Here is a 13,992-nt window from a genome sequence, read left to right on the forward strand (position 1 = left end):
GGAGTCCCTCACGAAACCACGAGGGCCCTGAGCTGCATAAGACCTGGGCTGGGCTGTTAACAAGACGACATTCAGGAAAAAGGGAATACATTTGGTCATCATAAGTGGATCACTTAACATTTGCGCCCCTTGGGGGTCCCGTCACAGGCTTCCAGTTAGTGTTCAAGAGAGCCAGCCTGGTTCAGTGGTTGGGAGTGTGGATTTCTAATCTGGTGAGCCGGGTGTGATTCCCCGCTCCTCCCCCACATGCAGCCAGCGGGGTGACCTTGGGCTAGTCACAGCCCTGATAAGGCTCTTCTGACCGAGCAGGAATATCCGGGCTCTCTCAGCCTCACCCACCCCACAGGGGGAGGAAAGGGAAGGCAACTGGAAGACGCTTTGAGGCTCCTTCAGAGAAAAAAGCGGCATCTAAGAGCCAATTCTTCTTCAGTAATATCGACTCTCTCAGCCTCCCTCCCTCACAGGGTCTCTGTTGTGGGGAGAGGAAGGGTAAGTCGCTTTGAGACTCCTTTGGCATCTAAGAACCAACTTCTTCAAGTCCCATTCAGGGTGTTGGTGTCCTTCACGACCAGAGGCCCACGTACTCAAAGGTCAGCCTCTCCCTGCAGGCTTCCATCGGCAACTCTGATTTCGAAGCAAGGCCTCTTGTTGCCTTTGCAACATCCGGCCAGAGTCAGGGCTTGAGGTTTGCATGGGCTGCCCCTGCAAGAGGGCTCAGCTCTCCTGGCTGCTGCTCCACAGAGCTTTGGGCACCGGCAAAGGACTTGAAAAACACCCGCCAGGGTAGTTTGGCCAGAGAAAAGGGATGAGCGGCTCTCTCAGCAGGAGGGCTGCCAACTCCTGGCAGGGAGTCAGCCAAGAAAAAAATGGGAGACCTGGACACCCACCCACCTGACGCTCTCACGGCGGGCCTGGCAGCAGCTCTGCAAGGTCTCAAGCCGAGGTCTTTCACGCCACTGGAGATGCTGCCAGAGACCGGGCCGGGGAACTTCTTTCTGCCTGCCCAGCAGAGGCTCTTGCACTGAGCCACGGTCCCCATGACACAGATGAACACCCTGAGGTCACAGGCTGCATAAAGAGAAAGGTTTGGGCTTGGCAGCCGGGAGACAGAAATGGAGGCACCAGGTGACCATCACAGAGGAAGCCCTGCTGGGTTGCCTTGGTGACCCCTCACTCCCCAGCTGGAAACCTTGGGAAGACAGCTGACCCCCCACAGCCCCCTGTCCTGCCTGTGCTTCACTCAGAGGCCAAGAACTCTGGTTCTTTACGCCCTCTTGTGCCACAGCCCCAGTCGGATGACCCCATTTTCTCCGGGGAACTTGGCCCTTTTCTGACCCCTCCCCCTGCCCCCAAACTCACCCCCTGAGTCTCCCGTGGTGATCTGGAGACTGGAAGATGTGCTCCCGCAGAGCAGCCATGCCTGGCCCACACAGTGGCAAACGGCCACTGCTCTAGCAGCAAGCAACGAGACACAGATGCTGCGGAGACCCCCAGGCATCTGGGGAGGAACAGGATTTCCTTCTGGCCTCAGCAGCTGTGCCCCCGCACCCCGGGCCCTCCAGGGTCTCTCTAAGGGGCTGCTGCGTTCTGTGGCCATGGCTGGGTGGTTGTGCCGGGGTGGAGGTCTACACCACGGCAGAGCCCAGTTCAGGGGGCTTGGAGCCCAGGGGAACAGTGTTCACAGCAAGCAGGGTGGGGAGCAAAGTCAAGACGAGCTGGGGCCGAAAAGCGTGTTCAGAAGACGAGCCAAAGGTCAAAGAGGCGGGACGTTGTTGGAAAGCAAACCAAAGGTCAAAGAGCCGGGATGTGGTCAGAAGATGAGCCAAGGGTCTGGAACTGGGAGCCACAGGAATGGAGCATCGCCAGAGCCAACCGGAACAGGAGTTGCCTGGGAAGGCGGGCGGGGCAGGGCAGAGCAGCCCACAGCCCGTGCAGCTGGAGCTAATCCTCATCAGCGGAAGCAGCTGCGGCTGGGCCCATCTCCTTGACAGACAGACAGCCGCCAAGCGTGCTGATCTTCTGACAGACAGCCGTCGGGGCAGATCTCCTCCTCCAGTGCTGCCGGCCAGGGCTTGCTGGGGTCTCTCCAGGGAGGCTGCTCCTCCAGGGAGGCTTCCAGGCTGGTCGCTGCCTTGTCCAGAGGCTCGGCACGGGAGGGCTGAGTTTCATCCTGGCTGGGCCCGGCCTTCTCCTCGGCTGGCCAGGCGGCCCTGGGTCGGTGGAGGTCGGGTCTCCCAGTGCGGGCAAGACAGAACCTGTTGTCTGGACGTTGTCTGGTGAACCTGTTTGCACAAGCAGACTCGGGCCACGCAGCCCACGGAGAGCCCCACAGCAGAGTTCCACGGAGACAGCCAGTGGCCTGGGTCTGTCCATAACTCGCCAGAGGCTGCCTTGTCTTGAATCCAGCCCTCAGTGTGGCATTGCCTACTTAGGCTGTCAGCTGCTCTCCAGCAGGGAAAGGTCTTGCCTGGAGAAGCGGCCAGGGAGGGAAGCGGGGACCTCCTCAGGCCAAGCAGAGGCTCTACTGCCTCCCCCACGACACATAAAGCGATTCTTGCGGACGCCTCAAAACGGCCCTGAGCAGCACGTCTGGTGACGACGCTTTGGGGCAGGTCGCTGGCAGTCCTCAGTCCCACAAGTGATCCTCAGCAACGAATGGCCCCCTCTGCGTGGGGCTTCCCCTGCTGGCCTCCCTGCCAGACTCTCCTGGCTCTCCCTCCCACGGCTCAGCTCCCCGGCCCTCTCGGGTCCATTCACGCTGGCCCAGGGAGGCCGGCAGGCATGCTGACCTGCTGGGCAGGATGTTCCCACAGGTGGGATGGGAGCAAGCCCGTCCTTCCGTCCTCCCCTCTCTCGGAGCCAGCAGGAGGCCCCTTCCCCATCCCCTTGGAGGTCACCTTCAGGCCCAGCTGGTGCGTCTAAGGAAGAGCAGCTCCCTCCCATCTCCATGGCAACTGCCTGGGGAAAGCAGTGGTCCAGAATGCCCCCCCCCCGGGCTTGGGGAGGGGCAGCTTGACACCCCCCCCCCCGCTTCCAGTCAGTAAGAGGAGAGCTGTGCTGCTTGTCTCTTCCCAGCAGGAGATGGACGCCCGGTGGGGGGTGGGCAACCCCCTCTCCCTCATGCCCCCCCCCAGTTCTGACTCTCAATAGGGAAGGTGTGGGGCCTTTAGCCTGAGCCCCACAGTCTGGTCTGGTCTTGAGCACGGGTTAAGAAGCTCCCCGGGTCCCAGGGGAGGGCTGCTGAGGAGGAAGGGCAGGTGCAACCCCCCCCCTGTTTGTTTCCAGGCTGTTTCCGCTCCTGCCAAGCGGAGGTGGCATTAATGAGCCATATCCTCATCTCACCCTGTGTCGGTTCAGCTGCCAGCTGGCCCCCCCAGCCCCCCTTCCTGCCTGTGTTCTGTTCCACAAAAGCTGCTTGCAGACCCGGCAGCCAGGCCAGCTTCTCGGGAAACCAGCAGGGCCCTCTCCTGGCCCCTCCCTCCCTCCCTCCCGCCCACCTTGTTGTCCCAGCCACGTCTCTGTCCAGTGCCAGAGAGCGCCAGGCGGGTACCAGGAACGCTGCTGCCCTCGGATGCCTACTGGCCGTAGCCATTGTTCAGCACCTCCTTCAGGGAAAGGACTGCTTCCTTTGCCCGGGCAGGCGCTGGAGCCCTCCGCCCCCCTTCTGCAGCCAGGAGCAGGAGGCTGGGAGAGGCAGGGGTGGCCCAACGAGGCCAGCTGGTTGTGCGAGGAAGAATGCCCAAGCACGGCCACCGGCTCCCTTGAAGGACTGAGCAAGGCACCCTCCCAAACGCACAGGCCTGGCCAAGCTGGGGCAAGTGGCGGGCAGCAGCCGTGCCAGGCAAGGCCTGGGAGCCTCAGGAGCAGCCAGCCAAGACTCTGCCTCAGGAACATCAGCTGAAACTTGGGGCAAGGTGCACCCACCCCCTCCCCCTCCAGGGCTGCTGGCGGCCAGGTCGGGGCCTGCAGCACTCCCTGGGAGCAGGCCTGCTGGGGGTGCCCGTCAGCTCCAGTACCAGCACAGTCAAGTGGCTGGGAGCCAGCGGAGCCCCTGTGGGGTGGGGAGGGGTGGGGCAGGACAGGACAGGGGTGCCCCCTTCAGTGGACAGACCTCAGCAGTTGCCTGGGGGGCTTGGCTGGAGTGCTGACCCTGCAGTTCTTGCAGGTCCGGCCTGACCCAACCTGCCTCAGACATGCCTGGGGTCTCCCAGCAGGATGTCTGGAGAGCAGGCAGGCCCCGGAATAAGCAGAGAAAGGGGGGGGAGGCAGAAAAGAGCCCAGAGGGCAGCAGAGGACAGAAACCCATTCAGCAGGGCATGGAACCTGTAGGGGCTGCGGGCTGCAGGGAGCTGAGCAGCAAATTCCTGGAAGCAGAAAGCTGGCTGGCTTCTTGAAGTGACAGTCCAATTACGGGTTTGCCTGCAGCAGGAGGGGAAAGGCACTTGGGGGAGGGGGGTCTGCTTTGCCAGCTGCAGGAGCTGCCAGCCCCCCTCCTTGTCCTCCAGGCTGGAAAGGACACCCTGTGGGGCAGGGATACTCTTCTCACCCCACCCAAGGCCCACTGGGCGGCTTGTGTGGGCCTGGACACCCCACTGGGGCGGAGGGGGGGCGGCTTGTGTGGGCCTGGACTTCCCGGCCATCCAGATGAAGGCAGCTTGGCTAAGAGTTAAGCAGCGGGGGGGGGGGGGGGGGCAAATCAGCAGGCACAGCCTTCCCATATCTAGAGGAGCAAGAAGGTGGCGGAGGGGAGAGCTAGGTGGGCATCGCCACTGGGAAGAGAATGAAGCAAGTCACTTAGCTGGTTGCTAAACAATGCTTTGTCCTACAGGAAAACACATTTCGGGACAAGAGGAGCAGGCAACACAGTTTTCCCACCACAGAGGCACAATGGGGCAGCCTGGAGTGCAGCGGGGGGGGGGGGACCCACCATCAGCCCTCCGTGGGGGAGGGGCTGCTCCCCACTGTGGCCAGTCGGGCAGAGGGTGAGTCGGCCTCTCCTCAGTTCACCTTCATGATGCTTAAAGGCAAGTGTTGGGGTGCGGAAATGTTTCTTCAGATGCGAACAATGTGCACGCTCAGGAAAGCTTCTGGCCAGAATGAAACCTCCTCGTTGCTCTCAAGGGACAGCTCCAGGCCAGCAGGGTGACCCACTGGAGCCCGTGCCGATTCTTTCAAGTGGGGGGTCCGAAGTGGCAGAACACCTTGAAAAAAACTTAGCTGGTCTAAAAGGGGTCTCTGGGCTCAGCCTTTGTGCCTGCAGACTTCTTGTAATGGATGTGCCACTTTCCCCCCAAAAGAAAATCTGCTCCAAGTGGCTTCTAATGAAACAACCCGAGGGACACAAAAGGACCCTGTTGTCCCTGGCAGCCCTGGGTGGTGGGGGGCTGGGCTGGGCTGGGCTGGGCTGGGCTGGGCTGGGCTGGGCTGGGCTGGGCTGGGCTGGGGGGCACCGCAGAGGCTGGCCTGGGGGCGGAATGTGGCCTTCACTCACCTCTCCCGAGAGCTGCCCTCTTCCGAGTCCGGTCCGGAGGTCGGGCTCCTCTGTCTCCCCGTCTGCCTGCCGCCCTTCCTTGCCGCCTGCCCCTGGCTCCTCTGGGCTGGAGGGCCGGGGGTGGGGATGGGGTGGGGGTTGGAGGGGGGACCTTTGGGGTGCAAAGCAATGGCTGTCCTGACTAGAGCACCCTGGGGGCAGGAAGGGTCTGGCTTCGTTTCCGGTATATTTTGGTGATGGCCACAGGAATAAGCAGCTTCAAAAAGGGAACGGAGAGATTCATGGAGGGTCTTCAGTCAAGAGGCTACTAGCCCTGGTGGCTGAAGGGAAGTTCCACGTTCAGAGGCACTAATTCTCTGAATCCCAGAGCTGGGAGACAACCTCAGGGGCAGCCTCGGCCTCCATGCCCTGTTATTGGCCCTCCAGAAGACTGGCTGGTCCCTGTTTGAGATAGGGGGCTGGACTGCATGGACCCCTGGCAGGACCCTTCTGCTGTTCTGGGATCGGCATGTGTGGAGGGGGCGGGGCACACGTTCTGCTTTGGGGGGGTACCTACGTGACCCTACAGGCACACTTGCAGGCCTCAGCTGGAACCAAGCAGGTCTTAGGCATGAATCATAGAATCATAGAATCATAGAGTTGGAAGGGGCCATACAGGCCATCTAGTCCAACCTCCTGCTCAACGCAGGATTAGCCCTAAGCATCCTAAAGCATCCAAGAAAAGTGTGTATCCAACCTTTGTTGAAGACTGCCAGTGAGGGGGAGCTCACCACCTCCTTAGGCAGCCTATTCCACGGCTGAACTACTCTGACTGTGAAAAACTTTTTCCTGATATCTAGCCTATATCGTTATACTTGAAGTTTAAACCCATTACTGCGTGTCCTCTCCTCTGCAGCCAGCAGAAACAGCATCCTGCCCTCCTCCAAGTGACAACCTTTCAAATACTTAAAGAGGGCTATCATGTCCCCTCTCAACCTCCTTTTCTCCAGGCTGAACATTCCCAAGTCCCTCAACCTATCTTCATAGGGCTTGGTCCCTTGGCCCCAGATCATCTTCGTCGCTCTCCTCTGTACCCTTTCAATTTTATCCACGTCCTTCTTGAAGTGAGGCCTCCAGAACTGCACACAGTACTCCAGGTGTGGTCTGACCAGTGCCGTATACAATGGGACTATGACATCTTGTGATTTTGATGTGATGCCTCTGTTGATACAGCCCAAAATGGCATTTGCCTTTTTTACCGCTGCATCACACTGCCTGCTCATGTTTAGTTTACAATCCACAAGTACCCCAAGGTCTCGTTCACACACAGTGCTACCTAGAAGCGTATCCCCCATCCAGTAGGCATGCTTTTCATTTTTCTGACCCAGATGCAGAACTTTACACTTATCTTTATTAAATTGCATCTTGCTCTCATTTGCCCATTTTTCCATTGTGTTCAGATCTCGTTGAACTCTGTCTCTATCTTCCGGAGTATTTGCCAGTCCTCCCAATTTGGTGTCATCTGCAAACTTGATGAGTAGTCCCTCCACCCCCTCATCTAGATCATTAATAAATATGTTATGCATGCAATTGCTTGAGGCAGGACCTCATACAGCCACTGGCCCCTCCCCCCAAAGAGGGCTCCACCCAGACCTGTGGCCACTGCCGGACACAGACACCTTTTGTTCTTGGGCACCCTGCCCCCAGTGCGATGGCGGAGCTCATCAAGAGGCTGGCGCTTGAATGTGCTGCCCCTTTCCTGGGTCTCCAGGGAGGGTTTCCTCCTCCCCCTCCTCCTCCGGGAAGGCAGGCAGCCCCTTCTGGGGGTGGGACAAGAAAGGGCCACCCAGCTGCAGCCAAGGCAAGAGACATTCATGGGGGGGGGGGCATTCATTGCCTGCCTTTGGGGAGGTGACCCTGAGCTTCCTTGGTGGTCTCCCACCCAACTGCTCCCCAGCCCCGGAAGGCCACCCAGGTGTGCAAAGACACACAGAGGCAGCCTCACCCTAACCCTACCCCAAGGGCTCAGGGCAGCTTAGAACACTTAATATAGCATGATTTGTGGGGCAAGGGGGGGCCACTTTTAGCCCCGCTGGTGGACCTCCTGTTGGTCCCAGGATTAGGCCACTGTGTGACACTGAGCGTTGGATCAGAGGGACCACAGGCCTGATCCAGCAGGTCTTCTCTTCTGTTCTCAACAGGCTGAAAGTTTGCAGATGACACCAAAATTTGCTGGCAAATGCTCCGGAAGATAGAGACAGAGTTCAACGAGATCTGAACACAATGGAAAAATGGGCAAATGAGAACAAGATGCCATTTAATAAAGATAAGTGTAAAGTTCTGCATCTGGGTCAGAAAAATGAAAAGCATGCCTACTGGATGGGGGATACGCTTCTAGGTAGCACTGTGTGTGAACGAGACCTTGGGGTACTTGTGGATTGTAAACTAAACATGAGCAGGCAGTGTGATGCAGCGGTAAAAAAGGCAAATGCCATTTTGGGCTGTATCAAATGCTCAGTGGTATATAAGTGCAGTCAATCAATTGGAAGGGCCAAGGAGTCCCGTGCCGTGGGTCTGACCCAGGCTCCACCAGGCAGAGGCTGCCCAAGAGCCTGCCCCACGGTGCAGGAAGCAGGCAAAAGGACCGCACCTGCCAGTGCCCCCATGGGACCAGCCACGCTTGGAGGGCTGTCAGGGCAACAGCAGCAGCAGCAGCAGCAGCGCCGAGGCCCCGGAACGCCCCCCCCCCCCGTGGCGGGAGAGCAGCCCCCACCTGCCTTTGGCGGCCGCAGCATCACGCGCGCGCGCAGGGAGAGGGAGAGGTCAGCACTGTGGCCAGGCAGGGCTCCGCTCCGCAAGGGGCGTGGGCGGCGTTCCCACGGGCGCCGAGAGAGCCTCTCCAGTGGGAAGTTCCCCGTCCTCTTCCTTCTTTCCCCCTCGGACAAGCCCCACGCCCGCCGGCCTGTTCTTTACAGCCTCCCCGCCCCCGCCCCCGCCCCCCTGCCGGCCAGCGACGCCGAGCGGAAAGGCGGCCAGCGTGGCTCCCCCTCCTCCCCCGAGGAAAGCCAGGGAGCCCCAGGAGGCCCGCGGCGAAAGAGACGGGGAAAGACCCCGGGCGAGGGGCGGAGGCTGCGGGCCCCCCCAGCAAGAACCACCAGCAGGCCCGGCAGGGGCGCGGCCTTGGCCCCACCTGGCCCGGGAGACAGGCCCACCTGTCCAGTCCGGCGCAGGGGGCGGGGCCTCCCTTGCCTTGCCTTCCCTTGGGCGAGCGAGCGGGATGGAGGCGTCGGAGGTGCAGGCGACCCTGCGGCTGCTGGCGGGGCTGCTGGTGCCGTGCGTGGCCCTGCTCTGTTGCCTCAACGGCCTCCTCCTGCTGCGCCGCCCGCGCCCCCTCCGCCCGCCCCCCCACGGGGCCCAGCCCCGAGCCCAGCGGCCCTGCCCGTGCGGCGCCCGCCCTGCTCCGCGACCCCCGCCGCCCGCCTCCTCCGCCGCCGCCTCCTCCTCCTCCTCCTGCAGCGACCTGGAGAGACGCCCCCTGCCGGTGCCGCCCAACTCGCCCGCCCGCGCCGCCTGGGCCCCGCGTGTAAGTGCCCCGACGGCGAGCCCGCGTGGCCCGGCTCGGCTCGGCTCGGCTCGGCTGCAGCGCCGGGCCACGCCCCGCCCCGCCTCCCGGCCGAACCCCGCCCGAATGGGGCGAACGAGAGGAGGGAGGGAGGGAGGGTGGCCCCCGTGGTCGCTGGAGCCCCCAGCGCGGAGCGGAGCCGCAGGCTTGCTGGCTTTGGAAACGGGAGGGCTCCCCTTGCCCCGCCCTTGCCTCCCGGCCAAAAGAGCAAGGCTGGCCAGCTCTGGGGCAGGGCAGGGCAGGCCCTCCTGCCAGTCCCCGCTTACCTGCTGCGTCTGAAGAAGTGAGCAGTGACCCCCCCCCGAAGTCGTTAAGGTGGTCTTTTTGACTACAATGAATGAGCCAGTGTCCCCCCCCCCCCCCGATCTTGCCCATCATCTCAGAAGGGCCTCCTGGGCAAGACTGGGGGGCAGCGACCCTGGGGGAGAACTGTGGCCACGGATGGCCGGAGAGCAAAGCAGTCCTCCCGCTGCCACGGTCTAGAGGCGGGTGAACTGTCCACTAGCCAAATCCCTCTTGGTTCGGGGGGGGGGCGCTAAGTAGCTTGCAGTGGTTCAGTCGGACCCCTCCCTTGCTCGGCAGGGCATCCCCGACAGCACGGGGGGCAGGCAGCACCCCAGGATGCAGAGGCAGGGTCCCGGCGGCAGGCCTGCAGCATTCCCGGCCCCCTTTGAGTACGGCAGCAGCATCCGACGTGGGGACAAACGGACCCAGCTCAGCTCTGTCGGCCTGACCGCCTCGCAGGGGCCGGGCTTGGACTCGGCCTTCGGTGCCAGTGCCGGTGAGTGGGGATTTCGGGGGACCCCCTTTCAAAGGAGGAGGTCAGTGAGTTGGGGAGGAATCTCAGGAGAACTGCAGGCTGGCAAGAGAAGGGCTGGGATCCCCAAGCGCAGTGCCCCCCCCCGTTGGTTTTAGGGTGGGGGGCCTGATAGGCCAAGCAGATTGCTTAACACCTTCACAGCAGCTGCCACCCCAAACAAGCAGCTCCCGGTGCGACTGGAGTGAAGCCGTGTCCACCGTTTGGGGCCTGGGCCGTTTAATGGCAGCCATTTTGGGGCTGCACCCACCCTGCCGGATGTGTTCACAGGCTCAAAATGTTTGGGGACCCCACCCTAGGGGGAGGGAGGGGTCCCTCCCACCATTTGCCAGTAGCCGTGGGGGTCTGTGCTCCTACTGGCCTGGGGGGACCGGACACAGCTTGTGCCCACTTGCATCCTGCCTGTTTGGGGGGCACGGGTGACAAGCCCGGCCGGTCTAGCTGGCACGGAGGAAGCGTCTCCTCCCCTCCTCTCCTCTCTCCTCACCTGTTGCTCGTGTCTTGCAGGGGTCTCCCTGCGGATCCTGTCATCCGACAGCGAAGAGAGCCCCCCGCCCCCCCTGTGGTGCCCCCAGCAGTCGGAGCGGTTTGAGTGGGACTACTATGACCCCAGCTACAAGAGAAGCAGCCCGCTCCAGCGGCACCTGCCCTGCGTCTGCACCAAGCAGTACTGGCTCTAGCTCACCGCTGCCTGGCTCACCCGCCGCTTGGGATGCTGTCCTGGGCCCAGGCACCGCAGGCCGTCCACAAGGAATCCCAGGAACTGCTGAACATCTGAAGCTTGGGCCGAGGTTTCACCCCCCCCCCAATGAAGCACACAATGTACGGCCAAGGCACAAAGGTGTGTGCACACACAAACACACATGCGCACCTGCAGATGAACCCTGAGGTTAACGGGATGGAGAAGTCATTGTGCTTGACTTGGACGTGCCTCACTGAAAGGAGAGGGGGAAGTTTTTCCTGCCCTGGGTAGTCATGCAGCTTCCCCCTGCCCCACAAGCCCCCTTTCCTGCACAGGTTGGGTGGAGGGAAAAGAATTGCCATGGGGAGCTCCCCCCCCCAGTGAATGCTGGTCATCTGGACCACCTGTAAACACTCTCAGTAAAGGTTGTGCTGCTCTCACTCGTGGCTCTGGGCTTGTCTGTCTCAGCAACCTGACATTCCCACCGTTGGCTGCTGTTTCTTGCTGGAAAAGCAAATTGCCCAGAAAGGCTACCCAGTTCGGGCGGGGGGCGGGGGGATGCGAGCAGACCCCTTGGGGGACTCTTTCTGCTCCCCCACCCCCAATTAAAGCACTTCTGAAAAGGAAGTTGGCCGGAGAGCAGCAGAGAAGAGCGGATTCTGTGACTGGCACTTTGTCCCCGTTTGCCTTCCGTTCCCCCTGCTCCCAAAGAAATGCTTTTTCTCACCGGGAAAAGCTTTTCCACTCTAGTATAATGCAGACCTGGATGGAGTCACGGAAGCAGTCAGTGCAAAAGTAAATGGACTCTGGGGAATGGGAGAGGACAGGAAGGCCTGGAGGGTCATTGTCCGTGGGGTCGCGATGGGTCGGACACGACTTCGCACCTAAGAACAACAAAATAATGCAGACCAATCTGGAGCTACAAATATGTAAAGGCAAACGAACCAAGGAGAGAGGATTTGCCAGTCAAATGATCTACTAGATCCAATTCTAGCAGGCGAGAAACAAGAGATGTTTCTTGGACGTAAGATCCTGGGTGGTTTGTCATTCTGGAGGAAAGGCTCATTGACGAGTGCAGAAATTCCATGCTGGATAGAAAGGAGATGCAGCTGGATGCTTACCAAACTGGGCTGCCCCAGAGCAGCCATTTCCCCAGGATGCGGGGGAGGGGGAGGGGGGGAGAAGCCACCCCCATACGCCAGCCCCCCACATGCATTGTGATCAATCCAAGTAGCAGCCTCTCTTCTCCCTGAATTGGCAGTTGGGGCTCAGCCCTAGCTCACCTGCAGGAGCTCTGGTATCTCAGGTGATCTGCAAGCCCCTTTTATCCCCGACCTTGGAAAGCCCCTGCTCAGGCAGCAGAGGCACTGCAGAGCTCCACTCACCGGGGGCTGGCCCTGCAGAGGACGCTCCCATGTGTCTGGAATGCCTGCCCCAGTCACCCTTCAGGCTTCCCAAAGGGACTCACATGCCAAACTTTCTAAAAAGCCAGGAGAGGTAATTGGGTTGCTAAAAATAGATTCGGGTTATGTTGGTCTGAAGCAGAAGTCCAGCCAGGCAGAGTTGCATCTAAGGTACGGCTAAAATAAGACTTTGCTGGTCTTAAAGGTGCCCGACTGGTCTCAAACTTGGTGCTGCTAAAGAGCATTTCAGAGGGCGGCTGTGTTGCTCTGCAGCACTGGAATCCAACAAGGTTTTGGGGGTGCAGCCAGGGCTTGTGGAGGTATCTGATGACAAGGCTTGGTCTCCTGCAGGTTCATATCCTGAGCCTTGTGGTCCACCGCAGGGCACCTGGAATCCAGTGGTGCTGCTAAATTCAGCCTCCATTCTGGACGTCTGGAAAGTAGCAAAATGTCACACAGAGGCCCAAAGTAGATCCACTGAATTGCAGGCCAGTTAGCCTCATTCTGGCACAGGGGAATTATCAATAACTCTTAAGAGCATTATTTGCACCGTGTCTTGAGGGGGGGTACAAGTGTCTTACAAGTAGCTACTAAAACAACACAGATTAAAACCAAATCCCCCCCCCCAATCTCCTCTGCTCCTCTCCCATCAAAAGCCTTGGCAAATACAAGAGGAAGAAGGCCTGCGGAAGAAAGACCTGCAACCTTTGGGAGTTCTTTGCACCCCCTCTCCTGCGACATGGGGCTCCGGGTGGCCCACAACATCACACCTGAAGAAGTGTGCTTGCCAAAGAAAGCCTCGACCCAGAATAAAACTTTGTTGGCCTTAAGAGACGCCCCTGGACGCCAACTGCTACAGACCTGGAGGTTTTAAAAGGCATCCAATGGAACCCTAAGATTCATCATTAAAACGGTTGAAATCTTGACATTCTCCCGGGACCTAGAAATATCCCAAAGAGTGTCTGGCAGAGGACCAGGCACTCTGCAAAAATGCACGAGGACAACGGCAAGCAGTGTGGGGGTCCCTCAGGTGTGCCAGTCTGAGGCTGCTTAGGGCTTCAAAGCTTATAATCAGCACCGTTAACATCAGTGCAACCACCGCAAGACTGGCCATAGACAGGAAGACCAAAGGGAGCCAGTCAGCAGATGGATCCTGCAGCACCTGCAGGTTCCAAAGTATCCCCAAGGGAAGCCCAGTGGGCAGCATATTGTGGTAGTCTAGTCTAGGGGGGACTATGGCAGGGATCGCTGCAGCAAGATTAGGTGGACCAGTTGTAGAAGCGCAAACACTGACCATGCCATCACGGACGCCTAATTGGCCAAGCCCCACCGAGAGCCAGTAATGGCTGTCAGCCCTATAGATCGGCTCATTCAATGCAAGTCAGACACTACAGACTCTCAACACAGGCCAAGTCCCACCCCAGGGGTCCCCAATGGCGGAAGCAGCCCTTCTGCCAGGACCAGAGGGCTCTGGCTAAAAAGTCACCTGCCTGACTCCCAGACCAGAGCGTGTGTGTGGCTGCAGCATTTCAAGGACACCTGGGCAGCCACAACTATGCTCACTATCCAGAGGCCACAAGTCTCCAGATTCCAGGACCAGGAAGCAACAGAAAGGGAAATGGTCCGCCTCTCTGCCCTGTTGTTGGCCCTCCAGGGCAGCCGGCTGGTTGGCTGTTTGAAGCTGGGTGGAGAGCAGACTGCCTGATGCAGCACATTCTTGTGTTTCCCATCCAGAGAAAAGAAAACAAAGACCGCCTTCTCTTCCTTTTGAAGGGGAAGTGTGACCTCTTTTCTGATCTTTCTGGGCTTTTCCTAACAGGACTAGTTTGAGATGGGCACAATATTGAAAACATGGCTACACCACAGGAAAGGCATGCGACGGATGTTCTCTGGAATCAACAGTGCTGCCCTGCATGGATGGACTGTGCTTTCTGCTCAGGTAAAGGAGACAGATATGTGGAAAACGGCAGGTTGGCACACGGACAGCCCTGCCCCCTG

The 13,992-nt window shown here is 59.8% G+C and overlaps 1 protein-coding gene across 1 annotated transcript; it reads left to right on the forward strand.

The window, feature by feature from the left end:
* The first annotated feature begins 7,181 nt into the window (after positions 1-7,181).
* Positions 7,182-11,031, forward strand: LOC143841706 (uncharacterized). The gene is made up of 4 exons (XM_077346383.1): positions 7,182-7,276; positions 8,054-9,053; positions 9,675-9,873; positions 10,417-11,031. The coding sequence occupies exons 1-4, from the start codon at positions 7,182-7,184 to the stop codon at positions 10,587-10,589; spliced, it is 1,467 nt and encodes a 488-aa protein (XP_077202498.1). The 3' UTR covers positions 10,590-11,031.
* The last annotated feature ends 2,961 nt before the right edge of the window (positions 11,032-13,992 follow it).

The sequence above is a fragment of the Paroedura picta genome, chromosome 7 (genome assembly GCF_049243985.1).
Source record: "Paroedura picta isolate Pp20150507F chromosome 7, Ppicta_v3.0, whole genome shotgun sequence".
Classification (NCBI taxonomy): Eukaryota; Metazoa; Chordata; class Lepidosauria; order Squamata; family Gekkonidae; genus Paroedura; species Paroedura picta.

Excerpts from the sequence above, each read along its gene's own strand:
- LOC143841706 (XM_077346383.1), top strand. The coding sequence starts at position 7,182 with ATGGCGGAGCTCATCAAGAGGCTGGCGCTTGAATGTGCTGCCCCTTTC. Across the intron at positions 7,277-8,053 it reads CCCCCTCCTCCTCCGGGAAG|GCTCCACCAGGCAGAGGCTG; the intron begins GCAGGCAGCCCC and ends GGTCTGACCCAG. Across the intron at positions 9,874-10,416 it reads GGCCTTCGGTGCCAGTGCCG|GGGTCTCCCTGCGGATCCTG; the intron begins GTGAGTGGGGAT and ends CGTGTCTTGCAG.